The 26,941-nt window shown below is 34.6% G+C and overlaps 4 protein-coding genes and 3 non-coding genes across 9 annotated transcripts; 4 read left to right on the forward strand and 3 right to left on the reverse strand.

Moving 5' to 3' along the window:
- Positions 1 to 5,761: 5,761 nt before the first annotated feature.
- kqt-3 (Potassium voltage-gated channel subfamily KQT member 1) lies at positions 5,762 to 14,784 on the forward strand (the record flags this gene model as incomplete). Of its 3 annotated transcripts, none has more annotated exons than NM_001267474.6 (8): positions 5,762 to 5,886; positions 10,339 to 10,554; positions 10,910 to 11,036; positions 11,084 to 11,222; positions 11,607 to 12,161; positions 13,152 to 13,541; positions 13,625 to 13,727; positions 14,419 to 14,784. In NM_001267474.6, the coding sequence occupies 8 exons, from the start codon at positions 5,764 to 5,766 to the stop codon at positions 14,629 to 14,631; spliced, it is 1,866 nt and encodes a 621-aa protein (NP_001254403.1). The 3 variants fall into 3 exon arrangements, with proteins under 3 accessions (NP_001254403.1, NP_001254404.1, NP_001254405.1); NM_001267475.3 differs by lacking the exon at positions 5,762 to 5,886 and adding an exon at positions 9,354 to 9,464 and having other exon boundaries at positions 14,419 to 14,631; NM_001267476.3 differs by lacking the exon at positions 5,762 to 5,886 and adding an exon at positions 9,411 to 9,480 and having other exon boundaries at positions 14,419 to 14,773.
- Positions 14,785 to 14,791: 7 nt separating this feature from the next.
- On the reverse strand, positions 14,792 to 17,765 carry zipt-2.3 (Zinc transporter ZIP3). The gene is made up of 5 exons (NM_064475.5): positions 17,649 to 17,765; positions 17,012 to 17,142; positions 16,377 to 16,641; positions 15,660 to 16,037; positions 14,792 to 15,009 (listed from the first exon to the last, which is right to left on the reverse strand). The coding sequence occupies exons 1-5, from the start codon at positions 17,727 to 17,729 to the stop codon at positions 14,905 to 14,907; spliced, it is 960 nt and encodes a 319-aa protein (NP_496876.1). The 5' UTR covers positions 17,730 to 17,765; the 3' UTR covers positions 14,792 to 14,904.
- Y54G9A.11 lies at positions 16,088 to 16,148 on the forward strand. The gene has a single exon (NR_051839.1). It is a non-coding gene; the product is annotated as an Unclassified non-coding RNA Y54G9A.11 (non-coding RNA).
- Positions 17,766 to 19,432: 1,667 nt separating the features above from the next.
- On the forward strand, positions 19,433 to 19,640 carry Y54G9A.14. Its single transcript, NR_051840.1, has one exon. It is a non-coding gene; the product is annotated as an Unclassified non-coding RNA Y54G9A.14 (non-coding RNA).
- Positions 19,453 to 19,639, reverse strand: Y54G9A.8. Its single transcript, NR_000902.1, has one exon. It is a non-coding gene; the product is annotated as a small nuclear RNA Y54G9A.8 (small nuclear RNA).
- Positions 19,641 to 20,050: 410 nt separating the features above from the next.
- On the reverse strand, positions 20,051 to 23,204 carry sre-46 (Serpentine Receptor, class E (Epsilon); the record flags this gene model as incomplete). The annotated part of the gene is made up of 3 exons (NM_001027306.2): positions 20,051 to 20,520; positions 21,431 to 21,789; positions 22,916 to 23,204. The coding sequence occupies 3 exons, from the start codon at positions 23,202 to 23,204 to the stop codon at positions 20,071 to 20,073; spliced, it is 1,098 nt and encodes a 365-aa protein (NP_001022477.1). The 3' UTR covers positions 20,051 to 20,070.
- A 1,688-nt stretch (positions 23,205 to 24,892) lies between these two features.
- Positions 24,893 to 26,923, forward strand: Y54G9A.5 (BgtE-). Its single transcript, NM_064476.6, has 5 exons — positions 24,893 to 25,070; positions 25,120 to 25,249; positions 25,305 to 25,437; positions 26,485 to 26,575; positions 26,625 to 26,923. The coding sequence occupies exons 1-5, from the start codon at positions 24,961 to 24,963 to the stop codon at positions 26,821 to 26,823; spliced, it is 663 nt and encodes a 220-aa protein (NP_496877.2). The 5' UTR covers positions 24,893 to 24,960; the 3' UTR covers positions 26,824 to 26,923.
- Positions 26,924 to 26,941: the final 18 nt, after the last annotated feature.

Here is a 26,941-nt window from a genome sequence, read left to right on the forward strand (position 1 = left end):
GAGTCACGCCTTTTTTGAGATTTTATTTGAGGTTAAACTTTTTTTGCTCAAAATTTTTTTAAACGTTTTATCACAAACCATTTTGTGGGCGTGGCTTATAGGCTCCGCCCCTTTACTAATATTTTTTGGTTTTCTGAAAAATAATTAAAGAACTTTTTTTGACAAAGTGTTAAAAAATTTTTTTTTCAAATTTTCCATTAAAAAAGTTCCAAAATTTTTTGCCATTATGTGGGCGTGGCTTATCAGGCCACGCCCCTTTAAAAATATTTTTCGGTTTTCGGAAAAATAGTTTTGTGATAGAAAATCACTAATTTTTATTTAAAAAGTTTCCACAAAAAAGTTTAAAAAATTTGAACCAAATTTTGGGCGGAGTTTGAGTTTTGGAAGCCACGACCATTTCATGGTTATTTTTGTGTATTTCTAAAATGTTTCCTGTTTTCCTGTTTGAATTTTCTTAAAAACTATTAAAAAATGGCAAAAATGGCCAATTTATGGAAAAAAATCACAATTTTGAAACTCCTCTAAAATGGTTAATTTTATAGTTAGAGGACTCAAAATTGATCTGCAAACACTAAAAAAATGCCCTTTTTCAACTTTTAATAGCTTCAAACATTTTCAGAAAATTTTTTTTTTGCCCAAAAAATGGCTGAAAAAAAATTGGGCAAAAACAAAAAGTTGTCTAAATTTGTTGAAAACAGGTAATTCATGTATGTTGAATTCAGACAATCTAGGTTTAACCCATCAAAAACTATTAAAAAATGGCAAAAATGGGCAATTTTTGTAAGAAAAAAGATCAATTTTTCAATGTGGAAAATTCAAAAGTTTGTTAATAATTTTCATCGAATTTTTCCCAAAGGTCAGGAATTTCGTAGAAATTTATCAAAAGGTTTTCAAAAAAAAATACAAGAATTAGTCACAATTTTCAGGAAAAAAAATCTGAAAAATAACAAAAAAGAGGGGTTTCTAATACCCGGTTCGCACGCACTTTTCCTTTCCCATCACCACACAAATCCAATTTCTATTTCTTTAATTCTCTTATTTTTTGGCGTGAGAAGGTGTAAGACGTCTCTGAGATTAGTCTACTCAAAAAAATAATTTCTTGTGAGCTTCTGCTCCACAGCTCCTTATTTCTCACATTACCCCCCCCCCCCCCTATTTTTTTTTCTGACAAGAGGTAGTGGTGGTGGCTGGAAAAAGAAAAAAGAATGACGAGACGGAAATCAATAAGAAGGTAAGAAATATTATCTCATGTCTTCTTTCTCTCGTGATTATAAACTTCAAGACATTCCATTTTTCGGATGAATCGGCTCAAAATGAGCACGTTTACCTACTTTTTTGGGGGCTCTTTTGTGTCTGGGGTAGCCACCTACGCTATGAAGTAGGAATTAAAAATTTTTTTTTGCAATATTCTAATATAGTATTACTTAAATTGTTACTTAGAATTGAAAAATAAAATATTAAATTTTTTTCAAGTTGGGTTTTTTCTCTAAAATTTGGATTTTTCACGAATTCATTTGTATTGGAAACCGGTAATTTTTTTTCTAAATTAAAAAAAAAACCTAAAAATGAGCACCTTCACCTATTTTGTGTGGAGCCGCCTGCACTAGGAATTTTTTGTAATTTTTTTTGTTGTAAACTTCTAATTGTTAGTTGAAGAATTTAGCATCAGTTAAATTGTTGGTTAGATTGTTGGTTTCAAAAAATTTAACTAAATTGAAAAATTTATTTAAATTCTAAAAAGCTTCAGAAATAAATTTTTTAACTTTTTCACGAATTTTTAAAATATTTTTTTTTTAAAAATTCAAGTTTTTATGGACACCAGAACGTTACCAAAATTTGAAAAAAAGTACAAAAAAAAATTACAAATCCTAAATTTTTTCTTTTCTGAAATTTTTAAAATTCGAATTTTTGAAATTTTGGAAAATTCCAATATTTCTGAAAATTAAAAATATCGGAAAATTTTGAACCCGAAAATCCTTCCAAAATTATTTTTTCTAAAGTATAAGTTAGTCATAAGCTTTGATTTAATCTCTGATAACTAGTCATTTTCCCCTCTTTTTTTCAATTTTCTCACTTTCTTGCATTTTTCCTGCCAAGGAACAGCCTATAATTATTTGCATTTTTATTTTTCAAAAAACTTTTTGAAAAAAAATCTGAAAAAAGATTTTTTTTTCCAAAATTACTGACGTAACTTTTTTTTGTGTTTTTTATCAACCAAAGATATCCATAAATAAATATTTTTGAGGGCTTCTTCCTCTCCATTTTCAATATCCGTTCGTATTCCCCTTTTCGTAGCTCGAAGAGCACAAAAAACATTGAAAATTAATCGATTTGCTGGCTCTTTTGCTCGCTGATGCGTCATGAAAAGTTTATTATCTATGGTGTTTTTTTGGAGCAAACAGTGGCTCAAAAAACTAGAAGAAATATTTCTTATGGAATTTTCCAAAATTTCAGAAAATTTTATTTTAGGTTTTTTTTTTTAAATATTTTTTTTTCAAAATTTTTATATCAAAATTTCAAGCTAGTATGTAAGTTTTTTTGTGAAAAAACTGCTGAAAATTTTCTGTCAAAAATCCAGTCATTTCCTCTTATTTTCACACATAAATCTCCATTTAATCCACAGGATTTTGTAGTAAATAAATCAAAAAATTTAAGATTTTGTAGTGTACATAGAGATCCAAGTGACCAAAAGTTTGTGGATGAAATTGACTCTCGAAATTGTTCACATATTTTTTAATATTTTTAGAGAGGGAACACAAGTCAGAAGCCCATAGTTTTTTTTTGACAGAAAGAAATCCAATTTCGTTCTTCACTTTGAGTCATCGTAAATGACGGGGGTCTTGGCAACCTGTTTTGCATTTTTGAAATAAAATTGGAATTTCAAAAATAATTTTTTTTGTAGAAAATTTTTTTTTCCATTTTTAACAATTTTAGTTTTTTTTTAAATTATAATTTAAGTGAAAATTTTCAATAAAATAAAAAAAAATTTCTGTAAAATTAATTGAATTTTTTTCCAAAAAAGTATACTATATCAATTTTCAAAAAGTTATTCCAAGATTTTTTCAGCCAAATTTTTCGGCAAAAAAATTGAAAAATGAACTTTCCTCCCAATTTTTTGCTCCCCTTGAGAATTTGCTCAAGAAAAGTAATTTCCGTAAAAAAATCACCCGCAAATTGGGAAATGCGTATTCCCATTGAAAAGGTTATTAGTTTGAACTCTTGAGCTCAAACCACTAAATCTGCAAAAAACTTTTATTTGGACTTTCTTTTGAAATTTTGAACATTTGTATCATATTAAAAAAATAATTTTTAAAAAATTCAAAGTTTTCAAAAATATTAAACTGTAATCTTCCTTTCTGCAATTTTGATGAATCCTCAATTTTTTAAATTCTGAAAATCTTAAATTTAAAAAAATCTGAAAATCTTAGTTTTTTAAAAAATTGAAAAACATAGGTTTACATAAATTTTTCGAAGTGCTTATAAACTTATGAAAATCTTAAATTTTAACTTTAAAAAATTTAATTGTTTAAGAATTTTCTAAAAACTTTTAAAACTTGAAAATCATAAATTTTGAAAAAAATATCTAAAATTTTGAAAATCTTAAATTTTGAAAAAAAAAATCTTAAACTTATGAAAATCTTAAATTTTAATTTTTAAAAATTTAATTGTTTAAAAATTTTCTAAAAACTTTTAAAACTTGAAAATCATAAATTTTGAAAATCTTAAATTTTGAAAAAAAAAATCTTAAACTTATGAAAATCTTAAATTTTAATTTTTAAAAATTTAATTGTTTAAAAATTTTCTAAAAACTTTTAAAACTTGAAAATCATAAATTTTGAAAAAAATATCTAAAATTTTGAAAAAAAAAATCTTAAACTTATGAAAATCTTAAATTTTAATTTTTAAAAATTTAATTGTTTAAAAATTTTCTAAAAACTTTTAAAACTTGAAAATCATAAATTTTGAAAAAAATATCTAAAATTTTGAAAATCTTAAATTTTGAAAAGAAAAATCTTAAACTTATGAAAATCTTAAATTTTAATTTTTAAAAATTTAATTGTTTAAAAATTTTCTAAAAACTTTTAAAACTTGAAAATCATAAATTTTGAAAAAATATCTAAAATTTTGAAAATCTTAAATTTTGAAAAAAAAATCTTAAACTTATGAAAATCTTAAATTTTAGTTTTTAAAAATTTAATTGTTTAAAAATTTTCTAAAAACTTTTAAAACTTGAAAATCATAAATTTTGAAAAAATATCTAAAATTTTGAAAATCTTAAATTTTGAAAAAAAAATCTTAAACTTATTAAAATCTTAAATTTTAATTTTTAAAAATTTAATTGTTTAAAAATTTTCTAAAAACTTTTAAAACTTGAAAATCATAAATTTTGAAAAAATATCTAAAATTTTGAAAATCTTAAATTTTGAAAAAAAAATCTTAAACTTATGAAAATCTTAAATTTTAATTTTTAAAAATTTAATTGTTTAAAAATTTTCTAAAAACTTTTAAAACTTGAAAATCATAAATTTTGAAAAAATATCTAAAATTTTGAAAATCTTAAATTTTGAAAAAAAAATCTTAAACTTATGAAAATCTTAAATTTTAGTTTTTAAAAATTTAATTGTTTAAAAATTTTCTAAAAACTTTTAAAACTTGAAAATCATAAATTTTGAAAAAATATCTAAAATTTTGAAAATCTTAAATTTTGAAAAAAAAATCTTAAACTTATTAAAATCTTAAATTTTAATTTTTAAAAATTTAATTGTTTAAAAATTTTCTAAAAACTTTTAAAACTTGAAAATCATAAATTTAAAAAAAATCTTAAATTTTGAAAATCTTAAATTTTGAAAATCTTAAATTTAAAAATTGTTAAAAACCTATTTTTATAATGTTTAATGTTTTAATCTTCTAAACATCTTTAAAAATCAAAAATTACACTTTTTAAAATTGAATTTTGATAAAAATATTTTTTGTAATTCTAAAATTTAAGAAAAGTTCAAATTTTGAAAAAAAAATCTGAAAATAGTATATTTTTAAATCTTTAATTTTTAATTTTTTCAAATATTAAATTGTTAAAAAGTTTTTTAAACATCAATAAAATTTAAAAAATCTTTTGAAAAAATTTAAAAAAATAAAATGTTTAAAAATTTTAAAAATTCTAAATTCATTTAAAAATTCTGAAAATATTGAATTTAGAAACCTCGGCAAAAAAATCAAATTTTAATGGAATTTTTATAAATATTTTTCAAAATTCTGAAAAAAATTTTTAAAGTTTCTCAAACAAATATTTTTGCGCAAATTGTTATGAAAAAAATTATGGCACTCTATAAAAAATTTCTGAGCATTTTCAAAAACTTTTAATTTTCAAAAATTTCAGAAATTGGAATTTTCCTAAATTATTTTCAAAAATCTTTAACTTCAATCAAATTCCCCCATAATTCTTTTGTTAAGTGCAAGTTCTCTGAGCTCATTCTCTCTCACACCACCACACCTAAATTCCCCCAACTTCAATTTCATTTCCTCTATCCCTTTTGACGTCAAATCATAGAAAAATGACTACGACAATGACTATCTGAAATACATTCAAGTGTCCACACATACTTGAACGCCAAATAGCTCATCGCTCACGGAGCCAGAAGCCATGTGATCAAGCTTCAAGGCTTCTTTTCCCTTTTTTTCATCACTTTTCCCACTAGTAGTAATATATTAAAAACCAAAAAAATCCAGAAGCTTAATCCTAATCTCTTTTTTTATTTTTTCAGAATGCTAACAACCAGTGGGTATCCGAATGGATCCTTACGATCCTCACTTGATGATTCACCTCAGGATCCGGAGGAGTCGGAGACCTTCCTGCTTGGAATGGTTACTGGGGATGGGTTAGGAAAGGTGAGAGGAAAATTTTTGAAAAAATTTGGAGAAGGTTAGGCGAAGGTTATGAAAGATGGTGGAAGCTGGCGAAGGCTGTAGAAAATTAGAAAAAATCTGTAGAAAAAATGGCGAAAGCTGGCGAAGGTTAGGCGAAATATTAGGAAGTCTGGAAAAAAATTGGAGAAAGTTTGGCGAAAGTTTGGAGAAGGTTGGGCGGAAGCTGGGAAAGTTAGAGAATTTTTTTTTAATTGGCGAAAGTTGAAGAAGGTTAGGCGAAAGTTTGGAGAAGCTTTTACAGAAGCTGGCAAAATTAGACGTAAAGCTGGCGAAGTTTAGGTGAAATCTTCTAAAAAAAATTGGCAAAAGTTGAGAAAAGTCAGGCAAAAGATGAGGAAAGCTAGCTTAAGCTGAAGAATTTCCAGCAAAAATTTAGAAAGGCTGGAAAAACTTTTGCCGAACTTTCCACGGATTTCTTCAATTTTTTTTGGCAAACCTTCACCAACTTTCGCCAACTTCTACCAATTTTTTACAAATTTAATTTTTTTTATATTGAAAAAAATAATTCTGAGTAATTATTTCCAATTTCATAAGTCTGTGGGAATTTCAAAATTAAAATTTTTTTAAATTCTTGGCTTTTTCTTGACTTTTTGATCTCCCAAAGCGCGCCTCTTCTAGGCTGATGATCAAAGTGCATTTCTGAACTTTTTACGTGATTTTAGCAATGATATCATTTATCAATTGTATTATTGTCAGGAGAGATGTAGTAACTGAATAGGAAAAAAAAATCGAATTACGTCTCGATAAGTGGCGTATTGGGAAAATGAGAATTCGCAAAAAAAAATTCAAAAATTTCTTTAAAAAATTAAAAAAAAAAAAGGCTCAAATACTTCCCTAATTCATTTTTAACCACTACTAATCTTACTTATTTTTGTTAAAAACCATCAAAAACTCCAGTGTTCGTGAGCCTCTTACCCACTAATCTGCAGATTTTTCCTTTAAAAAATGCTTTTTTTTTTCGAATTTCTGACTGGAAATTTGAAATTTACACCGGAAAATTTATTTCAAAAACCACTTTAAAAAATTTCAAACAGTTTTCTTGGAATTTTTTTGAAGAAAAAATATAGAAAAAAAATTCATTCGAAAAACTTCAGAAAACAGGCAATTGCAGAAATTGCCATCTGCCGGAATTGGCGTTTGCCGGAAATATTGAAAACCGGCAATTTCCGAAATTGCCCTTTGCCGAAAATTTCAAAAACCGGCAATTTCCGAAATTGCCCTTTGCCGAAAATTTCAAAAACCGGCAATTTCCGAAATTGCCGGAAATTGCTATTTTCTCCTGGACTTTTATGTGGTTTAAGCCAGGGGTGTGCGGCAAATCTCAAAATTTGCCGAGCTCAATTTCGGCAAATCTCTTTTTTCAATATTTGCCGTGCTTAACAAACTCGGAAAAATTTGATATTTTTTATGTTTTTGGAGCACCAAAACTACTGAATTCTTAACACACATCTGGTTTCTGAATAAGTTCTGCGTAGTATGTCTGTTTAAGCATCAAATTTTTTTTTTTTGCTCAATTTTGTGTATTTTTACTACATTTTTGGCTAAAAAATCAATAGTTTTAGTCAAAATTGTACTGTCAAATTTTTGACGTGTGCGGCAAATTTCGAAATTTGCCGAGCTCGGCAAATTCGGCAAATCTACTTTTTTGAAATTTGCCGTGCTCGGCAAATTCGGCAAATTTGCCGCACACCCCTGGTTTGAGCCCTTTTTCCATTAAGCTGACTTTTTTGCAAACAATGCAACACGAAATACCTAACAGCCTGAAATCAATTTCAGTGCTCTTTTGAGCAGGAGTTGCTCCGGAGCTCGTGCGCAGTGGAAGGAGTGTCCATACCTTCTCTAGCAGCACTCTTTTCTCTCTCTCTCACACTCACTATCATTTCATTATTCTCCACCACTACCAGATTTTCGGATTTATTCTCACATTCTTTTTCCGGCCTTGAATCTACTATTCTTTGCGGATATTCCAGTTTGCTCTGAAAATTTTTGAATTTTTTGAAAAATGGAGTATACTTTGGAGCCACTGCTTGTCACCCAGGAGGTAGTTGTTTGATTTGAAAAAAATTATTTTATTTTATTAAAATAGCACAAATTTTTTTGGAAAAAAACGACAATTAAAAAATTCTGGGGAATTTTTTTGTATTTTTTTTAAATTTTCCATTTTTTTTTTAATTCTAAAATTGTTTTGAACTTTCCGAAATTGCTCCAAACCCGTTTTTCAGTTTAAAAAAATAAATTTCATGGTTCTCAATATACAATTTAAAATAACAAAATCTGAAATTTTTCGAGCTGAATTTTTTTGAAAAAAATCAATGAAAAAATCTTTTTAACATTCTTTCTCTAAAAGTGCATAAATCTAATCAGTACAACTTTCTATAAATCACACTTTTTCCAAATATAGAATAAAATCTGTTGCTCATAAATAATGCATGTTCTCTATAATTGAATTTCCATGGAGACTAGACGCTGCAAGAATTGGAATTTAAATTAAAATTTTCAAAAAAAATTTTGTTGTCTGAAAATATGCATAATGTGTCATCCTAGTATTAATGAGAAACGGAAAAAATACAAATTAATTTCCCGCCAGATAGGATATCCTTTTTTTATTTTGTAAAAGCTACTTCTTTAAGCTTCAAGTTTATTCTTAAAATTATCTGAAAAGTTTAGGAAACAAAAGATTTTTTTAAAAATATTTATTCACACCATGGATAATAAAGATGCCTTGTATTTTGTCTACAGAGTAAGTTGAAAATTATAAAAAATTTTTAATGATTTTTTAAAAATTTTGCAAAAAAAAAATTCCGAAACATTTTATAATTTTTTAATTAAAAATTCCATGCCTATTTGAAATTTTTAACATTTGAATAAAAACTCTAAAATTTGGCTTAGGCTTAGGCTTAGGCGTAGGCATAGGCTTAGGCTCAGGCTTAGGCTTAGTATTGGGCTAAGTCTTAGGCTCAGGTTCAGGCTTAGGTTTAAGCTTATACTTAGGCTAAGGCTTAGGCTTAGGCGGGGTTGGGAAAAGAGAAAAATAGAAATATGGCCTAACTTAATTAAAAAACATATTTTCTTCAAAAAAAATTTTTATACTCAATTTTATACTTTATGATTTTTTATCTGTTCCAAGTTGTATTTAGTAATTTCGAGTCATTTTTTATTTTAGGCTTCAAGCTTATTTTTTACTAAAAGCCTAAACATTTAAAAATCAAAGAACCAACCGATTCTATTTTCTCTGGGTTTTTTCGCCTTATCAAAAGCTTAAGACTTAACACTTTAACATACGAATGTTATCATTTTTCCTTACCCACTCTCTCTACCCCCTATTCTGTTATGACCTACTTGTTGGTCTTTTAATGAAAAAGAGCAAGCTGCTGCTCCATGCATTTTCAATTCAGTACCCTCTGTAGCTTCTGAATATTTAAATAAGAATGTACAACTCATTGGATCGTCGCGGTAGCCTAACCATCGGCACTTGGGAGATACGCGATATTCTGCACCCTCCGAGACAGCGGCGAAAAACTTATGATACGCTGGAGGAGGTAGGCGCGAAGGCAGGTAGGCATCTGTAAAAAATTTCCCCCATTTTTATTTTTACTCCTAAAATCGTATTTGTTCTGACACTTTAGGCTGCCTACTAAAGGCAGGTACATCTGCCTATCCTAGGCACGACTGTAGGTACATATAAGGCAGGCGTAGGCCACTTTGAAGGCAGGTAGGCAGTAGGTATGCATCCTGACAACCTTTGAAATTTATACATTTTCTGTCAATTTTCAGTAACTTTTCAGTAATTTTATTTTAAAAAAGTGTTTTTCGGAAAAAAATAATTTTAAATTATTTTTTTATAACCTTTATTTCTATTTATAAAGAGCACGAAAAATTCACCCGAATAGGATTACTACTCTGAAAAGAAGGATTAACTCAAAAATTCCAGACATTCTTATATTTTTAATCAAATTTCTATTGAAAAATGTGAGAACAGGTTTTATTTTCGCTCATAAACAAGTATTCGGAGTCGAAGCAAAAATGAGCACCAGAGATTGGAAATGTGAAAAAAATAATAAATGTTGAGAACATTTTTTTGGCGGTGATTCAAATTTTTGAAAAAGATTTTGGCGGGAGTTCAAATTTCTAAAGAAAAGTTTTGGCGGGAATTCAATTTTTTTTAGAAAATGTTAGCGAAAATTTGTTTTTTTTTTTTTGGAATAAAAATTTTGGCGGGAATTCAAATTTTTTGAATAAAAAATTTGGCGGGAAATTGAAACTTTCTGGAAAACATTTTTTGGCGGGAGTTCAAATTTTAGGTAAAAAAGGTTTTGAAAAATCCCAAAAATTCCGGTAAGAAACTTCTGGAAACTTCTGAAAAATAATTGTCTAACAAATGATTTTTCAAAATTTCAAAAACTAATTTTCCAGATGTTCAATGCTCGATACCGTAACATAAAGGAGAAAAAAGCGGCAAAAATGACCTACCGAGCAATGATATATAATTGTCTAGAACGCCCGACTGGCTGGAAGTGCTTTTTGTATCATTTTAGTGTATTCTTGATTGTTCTGATATGTCTTATATTATCAGTTTTATCAACTGTCGAGGAGCATAGTCATTTTGCCGCTGAGCTACTTTACATCTTGGTGAGTTTGAATTTTTTGAAATTTTACTTTTTTTTTGCAATTTCCGATAAGTTTAAAATTTTTAAAACTTAAAAAAAAAATTTAAAAAAAACGAAAAAAACCCCACACCAACAAACGCGCCCCACAGTACTACCTACAAGGCGCGGTTTTAGGACCTGACGCCTGCCTGAAACCTGTCCGCCTGACGCCTGCCTTTCGCCTACTTTCTACAACTTTAAAGTGAAATTTCAAATTTCAAGTTTTATCATTTCCATCAATTTTTTAAAAAAACATTGATGTGAGGCGAGAGGCAGGTCGCCTTAAGGTCAGGCAGGCAGGCATTTGGAAGCCCTTAGAATACACTTTTATTTTTCAGGAAATAGTGCTTGTAGTCTTTTTCTCCGTCGAATTTATCGTCCGACTATGGTCCGCCGGGTGCCGATCTAAATACATTGGTGTCTACGGCCGCCTGAAGTTTGTGAGGAAGCCGATAACGCTGATTGGTAGGTGGTGGCCTAGATATTTCCAAATCTTAGGAATATTCTTCCAGATTTGGTGGTCGTCATCTGCAGCTTATTCGTGATATGCTTCGGCACGGAGGGCCAAGTTTTTGCGGCAAGCGCGATGCGGGGGATACGGTTTCTGCAGATTCTGAGGATGCTCCACGTCGATCGGCAGGGTGGCACATGGTAGGTTGCTTGTTGTTTAGCTTTTTGCGCGGAGTGTCGTTGTTTCTCCGAAAAACTGCGGCCGACGTCTAGCGAGTGCAGTCAGTCCCAAAAAAATCTGGTCCTGCTAAATGTCGGGCACTAAAATTGGGCTTTATAAAAAATTTCAGAAATTAGAATTTCAAAAATTCCAAAAATTGAAATTTTCAAAAGTTTAAAAATTGGAATTTTCAAAAATTTCGCAAATTGGAATTTTCAACAATTTCGCAAATTGGAATTTTCAAAAATTTTGAAAAAAAATCTAGCGGGTCGGGTCCACTACTGGGGTTCCGCCACGCCCAGTAGTGGACCCGACCCGCTAGATGTCGGCTGCTTCCCAAAACTCCACCAATTAGCAAGTTTCAGGCGTCTCCTCGGCTCGGTAGTCTTCATCCATCGCCAGGAGCTCATCACAACTCTCTACATCGGATTCCTCGGCCTTATCTTCTCCAGTTACTTTGTCTACCTGGCCGAGAAGGATCATATCGGAGTAGACGGCCGTCAAGCGTTCACAAGCTATGCAGACGCGCTCTGGTGGGGTGTAATAACCATGACAACTATCGGCTACGGTGATGTTGTACCCCAGACATGGCTGGGAAGGATCGTAGCATCCTGTTTCTCGATTTTCGCGATCAGCTTCTTCGCATTGCCCGCTGGAATTTTGGGATCCGGATTCGCGCTGAAGGTTCAGCAGAAGCAGCGGCAAAAGCATTTTAATCGGCAAATTCCTGCGGCAGCAACACTTATTCAGTGCCTGTGGAGGTGTCATGCTGCGGAGAAGAAGGTGTCCGCCACGTGGAATGCACACATTGATCCGTTGGCTCATGAGACTAAGGAGACGCATCATTGGAATGGGAAGAAGCATGCTTCATCTATGGATAGCAATAATTTGACACGGAAGAGGCAGTTGTTTAAGAAACAGTGCGTTTTTTGGAGTAGGAAAAATTTATTTCAATTCGACCTAATTCGACGTAAAGTTGAAAAAAAAGTTCCAGTGAAATGCTCTAAAATCAGTTTTTTTACATAGTTTTTTTTATAATTTTAAAAACACTTGAGACTATGTAAAAATGATAAAAATTGTCCGAAAAAGTGAAAATTTGGGAAATCTTTTCGAAAATATTTTTCACTAAATTTTGATAATTCTGGAATTCTAGAAAATGAGTTAAATTTTTGAAAAACTTAAATTTTTAAAGGGATATATCAGTAAAATAGCGCGGTTTTTTTTTTGGAAACTTTTTGAAAATAGTTCTAAAAATGCAGAAATTTGAATTCTTGTGAAAAAAATGTTTGATCGGAAATAATTGTGCTGAAAAAGATGGCCGGCACTTTGCCGGAATTGATAATTTTCGGCATATCGGCAAAATGGAAATATGCCGGAGTTGATAATTTCTGGCAAATCGGCAAAATGGTAATATGCCGGAATTTATAATTTCCGGCAAATACCCAATTTGCCGGAATTTATAATTTCCGGCAACTCGCCAAAACGGCAATTTGTCGATTTGCCGGAAAGACGGAAATTGCCGAAAAGTTTGAGAAGTAAGAAAATTCTATGAAAATATTTAGAAAAAACGGGTAAAAAATTTCACAAAGGCACACACAAGTATTTCCGTCTTATAAAAAATCCCTCTAAAAACATCCGGCAAATTGGCAAATTGGCAATTCGCCGAACATGAAAATTTCCGACAAACCGGCAAAATTACTGGAATTTGAAATATCCGGCAAACCGGCAAATTTCCGATTTGCCGAATTTGGCGAATTTGCAGAAAAAAAATCAGAAAAAATTGCATTTTTTAAAATTTGACATCAAAGAGCATTAACTTATTAGAAAATTTAAGTTTTTTTCAAAAAAAGCCTCCAGTGTCACGGTGTTTGCCGCCACAAATTTTTGTGTCCTTATCAGAATTTTTATAGATCAAGCCTAGTAAACACGTTCCGCCGAAAAGGCTCCCCATCAACCGACGTCGAAATGGGAGAGCTCCAACAAGAACGGCTACTTCGACACGAGCGGAACTCGGATACCGACGACGAAAAGCGGATCTACCGAGTCGGCGCGGATATAGAAATCGATTATGAGACCGAGGAGCCGACGACTCCGACAAGGCCTCAAGGGCATATCAGTCACGTTTGTGAGCTCACAGATGCTCATCGAAACGCGATTCGGGCGATTCGACGGGTTAAGTATTTTGTGGCGAGGAGAAGATTCCAGCAGGCACGGAAACCGTATGATGTACGGGATGTCATTGAGCAGTACTCTCAGGGGCATTTGAATATGATGGTTAGGATTAAGGAACTGCAGAGGAGGTGAGCTTGCGCGACCGACGCCTTGCGGGTTCCACGCGCAGAACCCGGAAAACGTCGGCCGCTTTGCAATCTGCATCTTCCAGACTCGACCAAACCCTCGGAAAACCGGGTCAGTACGACGGGAAAGGGTCGCGGAAGGGACATCCTGTGACAATTGGTTCCAGACTGTCGCGTCTCGAATTACAGGTTTGTCAATGAAATGGCGAAATGATAAGAGATCAAATTGATAAGAAAACGAGAATTTTTTTTTCTGAATTTCACACCTTTTGGTCAGAAATGTTGCGGAATTTGGAAGAAAATGAAAAAAAAAAACAATTAAAGTTCTTAAACTGTGAGATAAGAAATGTTTTGAACTATTTTTGGTCCAAACTGTACCGTCAATTTCATCGTATCTAGAAAGTATCCCTACAGTAACCCTACAGTAACCCTACCGCACCTCTGATTTTATATAACCTATCCTACAGTAGCGCAGTGTTCCTACAGTAATCCTAGAGTAAGCCTAGTACTGCTACCCTACAGTAGAAAAAGGACCCTTCAGTAATCCTACAGTTCCCCTACAGTAACTCTACCGTACCTCTATATTCATAGGACCCCTACAGTACCCCTAGCGTAATACTGCTACCCTACAGCAGTGAAGGGATCCTACAGTAAGGCTACAGTAACCCTACAGTACCCCTAGCGTACCTGTGATATCATCACTTTTACAGTGTCCCTACAGTACCCCTCCCCCCCCCCCCCCCTACATTCCCAACCCCTATACCTCCAAGTATATCGTACTACTACAGTACCCCCCTCCTACCGTACCTCTAAATTTATAGGACCCCTACAGTACCCCCAAACTACCGTACCCCTCACTAAAACCCTCTCATTTTTTCAGATGTCAAGCCTCGACCGAAAAGTGGAGTCTAGTAACCGAACACTGAACGCTCTCTATCGCCTAATGGCCGACCGGAACTCGCTGACGATATCTCCATCACCGCCGGCACTGATAAGTAGGCCAGTGTCGCCTGCCGCCTGCCTATCACCACGAGATCAACTCTCGCCGACAAGCATCAGCAGTCAAAGATCCGGATCACCGGGCTGGCAGTAATGTGTATCGATTGATTTTAGGGGGCATAATTGTGGCCAAGGTTTTTCACGACCACGACGCATCAACAGCGGGTATTTTTCATTGATTCTTTTCATTTTCTCTTACTGTGGTTCAAACATTTCTGGTTTTGTATTCAAAAAAAAATTTCAAGACAAAAAAAAAAAATAATAAGTTTATTTTTTCTTTAAATGTTGTTTTCAAATCTACCGGTATGTCAGATATGACGTATAATATGCAAGGTGTTAAGAAATTGTGAAACAAAAAAAAAAAAGATTAGGTAGCCCAAATCATGTTGACAGCGAGAAGGGCGAATCCTCCAAAACTGGCGATCCACTGAAGGATGTTGGAGTGGTTGTTGGCACGTTCTGGGGCAAGGATCTGGAAGAAAAAAGATATATGAATGGGGTTAATTGTAGGTAAAGTGGCTTTACAGTAATCCTACAGTAATCCTACAATAAACCTAGAACTGTCACCCTATAGTAGTATAGTGTTCCTACAGTAATCGTAATACTACTACCTTATAGTAGAAAAAAGCTCCTACAGTAATCCTCCAGCAAACCTAGAGCTGTCACCCTACAGTAGTAGTGTTCCTACAGTAATCCTACAGTAAACCTACAGTAATATATTGTTCCTACAGTAGTCCTGGTACTGCCATCCTACAGTACTAAAGAGTTCCTACAGTAATCCCACAGCAAACCTAGAACTGTCACCCTACAGTAACAAAGTGTTCATACAGTAATCCTACAGTAACTCTAGAGCTGTCACCCTACAGTAGTGTATTGATCATACAGAAATCTTAATACTACCACCCTACAGTAATCCTACAGTAAACCTAGGACTGTCACCCTACATTAGTATAGTGTTCCTACAGTAATCCTAGAGTAAACCTAGTACTGCCGCCCTACTATAGTACAATACCCCTAAATTAACCAATACATTAACCCCACATGGCCGCCTTACCATAATACAGTACCCCTACAGTAATTCTACAGTAACCTCGCACTGCCACAATAGTGTCTTAAACTCACCTCAAAAAAGGAGATATAGAGAAAAGTGCCGAGGGAGAAGCTCATCAAAACCGCCGTCGTGATATCCTTCGGCGTCTGATTCATATTCGAGCTGGAGATCAGAATTCCAGCTGTTCCGCCGATCACGTTAAACAGTGCTAAAACCAAAATAAGAATTACGACAATCCAACTGCGTCGCGGATGAGTTCTCGTGAGCTTCATCCCAAGAGAAAACATGACGATCGCCTTATGCATGGCGATTCCCAGGAAGATCGACGTGACTGAAACTGCATCCTCTTGAATTCCAAACGCAAAGCATTCGAAGAAGACGTGAAGGATGAAGGCCGAGGTGAAGATGATTGATTGGCGTACCGGACCCTCACCGTCGTCGTCGTAGTTCTGAAAATGTATGCTTACTTAAAATGCTCATAACTCCGCTAGGCCAACTATTATCAAAATTTTGTTAACTAACAAAATATGAAGTTTTAAATTTTCTATATTTTGTTAGTTGACAACTTTTTTACTTTTCAAGCCTCTAAAAAGTTATGACCGTTTGAAATATAGACACGTCTCCAGATTTCTTTTTTGAAACCCTTGTAGATCAAAGTTAAAAATACTATACATTTTGTACATTTGCACATAGTCTGTCATATTCTTATCACCACTAAGTTATCAGTTTCCAGTTCACTTCAACGAAAAGCTTTTAGTCCAACCAAAAAAAAAGTTCACTGAACCCACCTCTAGACTTCTCTTGCACGGCTCCACTAAATTCCCCTCCACATTGAAAATACTGCCTACAGTAGCTAGTCTCGCACGTGGAAATGTCACATTGGACTCCATAATTGGATCATTTGAATGTGAATGCCCATGGCCTACATTACAGATCACACTGGATAACTCTTCGGTGAGGTAGACGAAGAAGAAGCCGAGTAGGGCGATTAGTTGGACGAATGGGTAGTCACTGGTGTAGTTTGTGTCGGTTTGTACGGATTCCCAGGCTTCTCTGAAATGCTTAGTAGACGTTCTTGCATACATACATGTTTGCTTGGTGGCCGCGAAAAAAGAAAACTCGTCCACCGATTTAGAAATTTTTTTAGCAGTTTTTCAGGGTTCTTTGGGTTTTTTTTCATAAAAATTTAATTTTATTTCCACGACCAGATGGCATTTTTTGTGATTTAAGATTTTTTAAAATTATATTTCCGTTTGAAATTGCAAGAAAAAATTTTTTTGGGAAAAAACTAGGCCACCAAATTAAAAAAAATTTCAAAGAATTTTTGGAGCGATTTTTTTCAGAATTATTAATTTCTTTCCGCCGTTTTTCTTCCAATTTTTGAAAATTATTCACAATTTTTTCCAATTTTTTCCAAACTTACAAGCAATCCGGTAGCATATCCAAAAAGCATACAGACAGGAAAACTCCTCCGGCAAAACAGGAAAATAGTGAGAGAATAAGGGAAGAGTGTTGGTGAATTGCACTTTTCGTCGTGTTCAGGTAGGAAATTACCTGAAAAAAAATTGAACAATTTTATCTTGAATTGCTGTATTTAGCCTGAGCCTTGGCCTAATAGTAAGCCTCAGCCTAATAAGCCTAAATAGCGTCAGTAACGCGCTAACGCTCGCCACTGACGCCAAGCTTAAGCCTAAGCCTAAATAAGCGTAAGCCGAAGCCTAAGTCTAAGCCTAAAAGCCTAATCCTAAATCTTAGCCTAAGCCTAGGCTTAAGCCTCAGCCTAAGCCTAAGCCTCAGCCTAAGTCTAAGCCTCTGCCTAAGCCTAAGCCTCAGCCTAAGCCTAATCCCCTTTTGGAGAATGATCCTACTTGCCTGCCTGCCTGCTTTAACATACGTTTGCCTTGTGTCTACAAAGTAATCTTTTAAATGGAATTAGTAGGTAGGTAGGCGTAAGCAGGTAGGCAGATAGGCAGGTAGGCAGGCAGGTAGGCATAATCAAGGCGTTCAGGCATTTTATTTGCGTAAAAATTCAAAAAATACCCAATATTCAAAAATCTTACCTTTATCGGTAATAGGCCAAAAATTATAGTCATCAAGGCCATAACTCCGAGCATAATCCATTTGAGCAACTCCAAAGACATATTTTGTTCGACCTAAAAATCTGTTGAATGAGTTGATTTCAACTAGAAAAGAGCACAGCAAAATTGATAAGAAACTAGGGCGGAGAGGTCGGGAGAGGCCTTTTTCGATAAGGCCTGGCACATATAGGCCTATCGAGTTTTATAGGTTTTTGCCTGTTTCGTCATGAATTGACATTGTCGTGTTTCGGTGTTTAAGACGGTGGGGCTTTTGGAGTGTATTACTAGAGTTGATGAAAATTAAACACATTTTATGACTTTGATACTGATGTGTACGTTGAACTTGCCGGTTTTTTAATCTAGAAAATTTAAAAAAGAGACAATTTTTATCCTATCATCCTTTTTTTCCGTATTTTTCCACAATTTATTGTTTTATTTTGTCACAAGCTTTATAGGCAACTTTTTTTTTCAACATTTTAAAAACTTGTTCCTTGTCTGAAAGGTTTCTTTCTAGTGATCTGCGCCTTCAAATTTTTTTTTCAAAAGAATTTCAGTTCCTCTAGGAACTTGGCAAGAAATTGGCAAAATTTCTAGAACTTTTTGGTAATCCTACAGTACCCTACAGTTCCCCTATAATACCCCTAAAATACTCATACATTACGCTTACAATACTTCTACAGCACTTCTTTAGTAACCCCACAGTAATTCACGAGTAGTCCTACAGTAATTATACAGTAATCCTTCAGTAGTCACCCTAATGTACTACTACAGTAGTTTTACATTAATCATACAGTACTCTACAATAATTCTATACTAACCCTTCATAACCCTACAATACCGTACAGTATTCCTACTGCCCTCCTACAGTAACCCTACAGTATCGTTCGAGAAAAAAAAAACCTGAATAGCTTAATTATAATTGAATTTCCGCGCCTATTTTTTCGTGCAAAATTCCAGAAAGAAACCAAAAATGGCTTAAAACCGGTATTTTCAAATTTCCGTGTATTTTTTGCATTTTTTTGCGGTAAATTTTTTGAAAATTTCAAAATCGAATATGCAATTTAAAAATGTTATGATTGAAGGCTTGAAAAAAAAACTATTTAACAAATTCAAAATTGAGCCGCTTAAAATGCCAAAACAGTTGTAAATAATAATTTGACAAAAACATCATCATTTCAAAATGAAAAATGTAGAAAACATCCTGCTTTTCAAGCCGTGTGGGCAAATAAACAAATAATAAAGAAGTACTTAAAAACAAGGTTAGCGCCACGTCACAGAACAAGTATCGTGGCCGCCAAACGGAAAAGTTCGGCCACCGAGAACAATTACTTTATTTTTACAGTTGACAAATTGCAAAACGATTATTTGAAGCTTTGAAGCAATGGAACAGAAAATCGAAATTTCCCGGTGATTTAGAAAAATCGCAAAATTTTCCACGAAAATTCCTCCCTCTATATGTATTTTACGATCATATTTGCGAACACCTGTAAAATATTTTTATTGGTTTCGGGGTGATGCGGTTACCGTATTCTAGTTGATCGAAAATGTTAAAAAATTTCAGTGATAATCATTTGTTTTTCTATTAGTTTTTAGTGAATGGAGAAGAATGAGCCATATTTCATCAAAAATTGGAACTTAAAATTTTACAAATAAAAGTGTGTGTTTTTTTTTTTTTGAAATTTTTATTCCAAAATCAGGAGTCGTTTTTGAACACTTCCCTTTTTTGCTAAAATTTCTTTGACATTTCAGATCAACTTGCGATTCGTTTATTTTGTCCCCTCGGGGGACTGGGCCGAGCCCGGCAGCAGTGCAACGCCAGGACGACTCTTGGGAAGTCGGAGCAAGCCCCGAGTCTTCCCTAGGTTCCAAAAATCATATAACCTTTATTACACTCATTCGAGTGTATACCGTAGGTTAATACGATAAGAACAGATACTACACTTTGATCTTAGCTAATAAGCCGAAGAAGCGATACTGAATGGACGAGGCGGCAGAGGTAGTGGGGAGCTGTGTACCGACACTTAAGGGGTGCGCGTGTGCCATTATGCAATGAGCGCAGGCAGAGGTTGGTTGCCTTTTTTGGTCTACAAAAAATGCGGGATTTTTACCCACCAGACAGATGTGACGTCGGCTGAGAAATCGGTCTCTAAATACCCGCAATTCTCGTAGATCAAATCGGCACACCGACACCACGTGCCATTCGCGTTTGCGGGGCGTGAAAAATCTGTAATTTCAAAATTTCGTGAAAAGCCGATGTATAAAGAAAATCGATCAAACTTATGTAAATTCAAATTTTCAGAAAAAATCGATAAACCGGGGTTGTCCGAAGTTTGAAAAATTAACAAAGCAACTACAGCACTTCAAATAATTTTCTTTATATTAAAAAAAATCAATAAATCAATAATTAAATCCATGTATTCGTTAACTGATTAAAATGAATTTCCGTTTCCTTCATCAGCTCCAAATTTTTCACCGTACTAACATGTGGTGTTATAGATGTATTTTCTCGTTTTTTCTTCAATTTTTTGCATAAAAACGTATGATTCCGAAAAGAATCCACAGAATATAGAATCGCCGGGCACATCACCAAAGCCGATAGATTTATAACTGCTTGCATGCAGAGGTTCAGCAGAGAATCGGCTTGCGGGAATATATTAAAGTATAAGGCGAAGCAGGTGGTGAAGCCGAATATCAGGATACCAATTAAAGATATAAGCACCATCCGGATCATGTTAAAGCACTTGACGTTCTCTTTGGCCTGAAATCTTGCCGCCAGGGTGTAGTTGGACTGGTGAGCGTAGTCTTCGTGGATTCGCGTGATTTTCAGGTTGTAGTGGCGGGAGTAGAGGAGCAGCTGAAAAAAAAATCAATGACTTTGGGGAAATTTTCCGGCAAACCGGCAATTTGGCAGAATTGACATTTTTTGGCGAATCGGCAAATCGACAAATTGACAAAGAGGCAATTTATTGAAAATTTCCAGCAACCGGCAATTTGCTGGATTTGAAAATTTCCAGCAAATTGCCGGAATTGAAAATTTCCGGCAAACCGGCAATTTGCTGGAATTGAAACTTTCCGGCGAATCGACAAACCGGCAATTTATGAAAATTTCCGGCAACCGGCAATTTGCCAGAATTGAAAATTTCCGGCAAACTTGAAATTTGCAGCAATTGGAATTTTCCAGCAGTTTGCCGGAATTGAAAATTTGCGGCAAACCGGCAATTTGCCCAAAATAAAAATTTAATATTCCTACAAACCGACAACTTGCCGGAATTTAAATTTTCCGGCAAATCGACAAACCGGCAATTTATTGAAAATTTCCGGCAAACCTGCAAAAAGAGTATTCTTTATTTTCAAAACTTTTGTTTTCGGCAAATTGCTGGATTGCCGATTTGCCGGAAATTTTCAATTCCGGCAAATTGTCGGTTTGCCGGAAGTTTTCAATTCCGGCAAACTGTCGATTTGCCGGAAATTTTCAATTTCGGCCAATCGCGGATTTGCGGCTTTTTTTTCGATTTGCCGATTAAAAATGAAATTCTGAAATTTTCAGAAAAATGGGCAAAACCACAATTTGCCGTTTTTCCGGCAAATTCGGAGAATCGGCAACTTGCCGTAAAAAAACTTTTGATTTTTCAAAAAAATTCTTATTTAAATTTCAATAATTCCAGCAATCTTTAGAGCTTTAAAGAAAATTAGTTTTTCAGATTGATTTTCTAAATAATCCATAAATTTGAAAGCCTACCTCCCGCCTGCCTACGCCTACTCACCGTAATCGCCACCAAATTCGGTGCGGCAGTAATCAATATCATGTAGAAAAATGAGAAATAGAATAGGAAAAATAAATATGCAACTACTAAATTGAACATTTGATCTACCAAAACTATGGCCACAGCAATCCAAAATCTCGACTTTTTCTCGTAATCATTCAAAAAGTAGCAGGCAAACGATCTCTCTACGGCGATCACCAAAAATATATTGGAAACTGAAATTGCATAGTGGAGTTTTAGATATCCTGAGAAGAAAAATGGAAAATCAGTTGATAAATCGATAACTTCAATCATTTCCGATTCATCATCAGTTAGCCATTGCTTCAATGTTGTGTTGGTTAGGGATGCGTTTGATAATCCTGAAAAAATATATTTGTTTTGTACCGTAACCCTGTACTACCGTATCTCTAATTTACCGTAATCCTACTGAAATTCTACGCTACCGTAACCCTACCATAACCATTCCCTACCGTTAAACTACCCTACCGTAACCCCACCCTACCGAAACCAAATCCTACCGTTTCCCTATTCTACAGAAACCCTACCCAACCGTAACCCTACCGTAACCCTACCGTATCTCCACGCTACCATAACCATACCCTACAATAACTCTACCTTACCGTACCGTACTGTAACCCTACGCAACAGTTACCCAGCTCTACTGTAACCAAAGGCGTCATTTTTCGATATTTTCGATTTCTCAATGTTTTCCGGAATAATCGAAAAACTGAAAATTGAAAAACCGACATCCTTAACCGCAACCCTACCGTACTCATACCCTACCGTAACCCTACCCTACCGTGTCCTCACGCTACAGTTACCTTGCTCTACCGCAACCCTACCCTACCCTAACCCTACCGTAACCCTACCTCACCGTAACCTTACCCTAAGGCCACCCTACCGTAACCTTACCCTACCGTAACCCTCCCTACTGCAACCCTACCCTACCGTAGCCCCACCCCACCGTAACCTTACCCTAAGGCCACCCTACAGTAACCTTACCCTACCGTAACCCTCCCTACCGTAACGCTACCGTAACTCATGATGTCATTTTTCAATGTCTTCAATGTTTCGATGTTTCTCTGGGAAAATCGAAAAACCGACACCCTTGACCGTAACCCTACCACAACCCTGCCACATCGTAACACAACCGTAACCCTACCCTACCGTAACCCTACACTACCGTACTTTTACCGTACCGTGACCCTACGCTACAGTAACCCTACCATACCGTAACTCTACCATACTGTAACCCTAACCAACCGTAACCCTACCCTACCCTACAGTAACCCTAGCCCATCGTAACCCTACCCACAGTAACCCTGTTATGTCCTATCGTAGTCCTGTCGCCACTCTACCATACCGTAACCCTACCCTACCGTATCCCTACCCTACCCTACAGTAACCCTAGCCCACCGTAACCCTACCCCACCGTAGCCCTACCCTACCATAATCCTACCCTTCCATACCCTTCCTTAAACTTACCTCGCAATCTCCAAAACCCAGTCTCATATGGCCAACTGCACACCTTGGCCACCAAAATCTCACTAAATTGCACAATGAGCACCACAGTTAATACAGACAAGTTCATGTGAAACGTCCGAACTTTTAGCACGATATATGAGCATTTTATGGAATAAAATAGTGTTATAATGAATAGAAACAACTCCGATATTTCCAGCAGGAGCCACGGGAACTTTAAGAGCTCAAAATTTTGAATAATATAAGTAGGATAGCAGATTCGTTGCCGAGAACTTCCAACGATAAATATCATAGTTCAGGGAGTTTAGATGCCAAAAATAAAATTATTTGGCTCAGTTGATATTTCAGTTAGACACCTCCACCTGCTACTTGCATAATTCTTAATTTCATCTGATATATTTTTAAAATAGTTTTGATGCGTGGGAGGATAAAGAAAAACAAGAAGATACCAAGAAAATGCTGCTAATAACGGGCTTTTCCCCTGTCTCGCCCAGACACACACATATTTAGATCCGGGTTTGAAAAATGTCAAGCGGAAATAAAGAGTTTTCTGATTTGAGTCTAGCAGAATTTCCTTTAGAACTTTGGAAAATTAGGCTTGGGCTGAGGCTTAGGAGGCCTAGGCTTAGGCGTAGGCGTATGCTTAGGCTTGGGCATGCTTAGGCTTAGGAGACCTAAGCTTAGGCGTAGGCGTATGCTTAGGGCTAGGATTAGGCTCAAGCTTAGGCTCAGTCTTTAGGCTGGGCGGGGCGGGTGAGGAAGAGAAAAAAAAGGAATTCCAGAAAATTTAAAAATTCAGAAAAAGAAGGACAAAAGGAAAAAAAGGAAAAAAAAAGAAAAAAAGAAAAAAGGAAAAGAAGGAAAAAAAAAAAGAAAAAAAGGAAAAAAAAAGAAAAAAAAGAAAAAAAAAGAAAAAGAAAGAAAAAAAAAGAAAAAAAAGGAAAAAAAAAGAAAATGAAAGGAAAAAAATAGAAAAAAGGAAAAAAAAAGGAAAAAAATAGAAAAAAGGAAAAAAAAAGGAAAAAAAGGAAAAAAAGAAAAAAGGAAAAAGGAAAAAAGAAAGAAAAAACATGAAAAAAAAAGAAAAAAAAGGAAAAAAAAAGAAAAAAAAAAGAAAAAAAGGAAAAAAAAAGGTAAAAAAGGAAAAAAAAGGAAAAAAAAAGAAAAAAAAAGAAAAAAAGGAAAAAAAAAGGTAAAAAAGGAAAAAAAATGAAAAAAGGAAAAAAAAAGAAAAAAAAGGAAAAAAAAGAAAATAAAAAAAAAGGAAAAAATGCAGAAAGTCTAGTTCGGCAGATTTACAGCTCCAAAACCGAGAAAAGTGTGAGTAATCACAAAAAATCGTTAATTTTTGAAAAAAAAAGTCAATTTTAGCTTTTGGTTCAACGGAAAAATTTGACCAAAAATGTAAAAAAATCGACCAATCAGCGATTCGCTCCGCCCACTTTTGAACCAATGGGCGGAGTGGGCGGAAATTTCAGGAAACCTATTATTTCTGCAATTTTTATAAACTTTACGACAATCTGATCTCATTTGTTCAATTAGTCACTTTTGTTTGTAGTCTAATATCTATTTCTGATATTTACCAGGAAATACTGCCGTGTAATTATTTTCACCTGTTCTGAAAACACCATTTGACATTTTTTTTAACTGGAATTTTTTGATAGATCACGAGAATAGGAGTTCCTAAGGTGTGACTTTTGAAAAAAAAAAGGTGTTTTTTTGTCTTTTGTTCTGTTTTTGTGCACACCGGATATCTGGTTACGACGTCAACAAGCTGCTTTTTCGAGTTATTAAATTATTTTTCTCGCAAAAAAAGGCTACAAAAACCACACGAAATCAGATTTCGGCTAAAATTTAATTTTGCAGTGTCGAAATTCTAGCAAAAGTTCGGTAATTCCGTGCTTCGCCTTTCCTTTTCCGCGAGGTCTCTGATGCAAATGCGCTCTCGCGCGCGCCAAGCTAGACGCGCGTATTTCAAAATTTTTGCCTTCTCTCAGCATTTTTTGCCTCGAATCAACGCTCTAAAAGCTTTTATAATAGATTCCGCCATGAAATTATCGATTTTCTGGATTTCAATCATACTTCTCGTCGTTTGTGATGCTTCCGCCGAGATCCCCGACAAGCTGCGCGACGAATTTCGCAGACTGGCCATTTCAAGGTTAAATTTCGCAGGAAAACGAATTTTTTTAAATCAAAAAAAATTCCAGATTAGACTACATGCTGAAACAAGGATCACCGAACGATTCTCTTCTCTCCATGGCATTCATTGTGACGAATTGTAGCGTAGCAGCCGCCAGCTCGACAGCATCCTCAAAAATCGACCGAAAAAATGGACAGGTTACACAGATTTCCAGATCCCGAGACAAAAATGAATAAAATTCCGAAATTTCAGACAATTCTGGAGGAAGAAACGTGTGGAAGCGCCGAAATTCACGGCTGGTGTGACCAAAAGCCCGGCCGAATCGGGATTTTGACGGCGAGAAGTGAAAATCGCACGGCTTTGGCGCATTTTCTGTGCGATTTGGGTGAGAAGCGTGGATTTTGCCGGAAAATTCGACAGGATTTCTAAAAAACCCTTAGATTTCTCATGGGAACTTGAAGTTTGCCGGAAAATTCAGATTTTCAAGGAAAATGCCGACTTTTTCGCGAGTTTCAAGGATTTTCGTGCATTTTTCTTTGTATTTCCCGTAAAAGCGGAAGTTTTAAACAGATTTTCAGCTTTACAGACCAAAAAAACCCAATTTTCCTCCGATTTTCACACATTTCGCTTAAATTTTGGCTGAAAGCAAGAATTTTCCTTCAAATTACGAATTTTTAGCAGTTTTTGAGCGCTCAAGCTGTTCTAAATCGCATTTTAACCAAAATTTTCACGAAAAGTTCGTTTTTTTCAGCATTGTCCCGGCTTAAACTCGATTCCAGGCTTGCCACGTGGCACATTCCGCAGAAATACCAGCGGAAGCTTTATTTAAGCCAAAATTTTGAGAAAAAATCTATTTTTTCGGCTTAAACTCGGCCTAAGCGTGATTCCACCTCCCGGGTAGCGCATTTCGTCCGAAATTCTGCAAAAATCACTTTTAAACGGAAATTTTCGTGTAAAATCGTTTTTTTTTCAGCAATTTTCCGGCTAAACTGGCGCATTTCGCTGAAATTTCAGATTAACCCGGAATTTTTCGATTTAATTTGGATTCCAGACGGCACATTTCAATGAAAACACAGCTTTTTGGAGAAAAAATTCGAACGTTCAGCTGATTTTCACACATTCCGCAGAATTTGCAGTTGAAAATATTCTTTTTAGCCAAAATTTTGAATAAAATCCGAATTTTTCAGTTTTTTTCGTCTTAAATTCCGAAAAAATCACTTTTAAACGGGAATTGTCATGTAAAATTCGGCTTTTCCAGTATTTTCCGGCTTAAACTCGCCTCCATACTTTCCACGTGGCGTATTTCGGAGAAATTTCAGATTAAGCCAGAATTTTTTGACTCTCAAACTCGATTCTACACTGTCCATTTCGCAGAAAATGCAGTTTTTCACAGAAAAATCGGCTAAAACCCCGCAAAATTTGGATATTTCAGATCGCCCGAAATCGTCGAACCACTACGAACGAGAGACGAAGATCCTGATCAATTGCGCCTTCGGATTATCGATTTTTATGATTGCTTTAAAGTATTTACCACACATTTTGCAGTTGCAAAAATTCATTTATATTTTCCAGCTGGTACATCAAATGCACCCGCGCCGTGCCCGTCCATCCATCGGACATTCTCAATTTGACGGGAAAATCGCAGAGCAAATACGAGTCGGACAGCTTCGAGAGCATCACCTTCAGCAGCACAAAGTCGCGGTCGAAAATCTCGAATTTGAATCGCTCGACCTTCTGCGCGGGACCCAAGAAATTTCGAATTATTGCCTAAAAATCTGTAACTACTTTTATATACTTATGTGAATATTAAACAAAACTAACGATTTTTTTATTTGTTGAATTAAAAAGAACAAAAAACAAGAAATAACAAATTAAAGGGACTATCCTAT

This window comes from Caenorhabditis elegans, chromosome II (assembly GCF_000002985.6).
Source record: "Caenorhabditis elegans chromosome II".
Classification (NCBI taxonomy): domain Eukaryota; kingdom Metazoa; phylum Nematoda; class Chromadorea; order Rhabditida; family Rhabditidae; genus Caenorhabditis; species Caenorhabditis elegans.

Bases quoted from the DNA above. Each gene is read 5' to 3' on its own strand.
- zipt-2.3 (NM_064475.5), bottom strand. From the start codon at position 17,729: ATGTCTTTGGAGTTGCTCAAATGGATTATGCTCGGAGTTATGGCCTTG. The intron at 16,642-17,011 runs GTAAGTTTGGAA...TAAGCATTTCAG, and splicing joins GATATGCTACCGGATTGCTT to AGAAGCCTGGGAATCCGTAC. The intron at 16,038-16,376 runs GTGGGTTCAGTG...ATACATTTTCAG, and splicing joins CGTGCAAGAGAAGTCTAGAG to AACTACGACGACGACGGTGA.
- Y54G9A.5 (NM_064476.6), top strand. From the start codon at position 24,961: ATGAAATTATCGATTTTCTGGATTTCAATCATACTTCTCGTCGTTTGT. The intron at 25,250-25,304 runs GTTACACAGATT...CCGAAATTTCAG, and splicing joins TCGACCGAAAAAATGGACAG to ACAATTCTGGAGGAAGAAAC. The intron at 26,576-26,624 runs GTATTTACCACA...TATATTTTCCAG, and splicing joins ATTTTTATGATTGCTTTAAA to CTGGTACATCAAATGCACCC.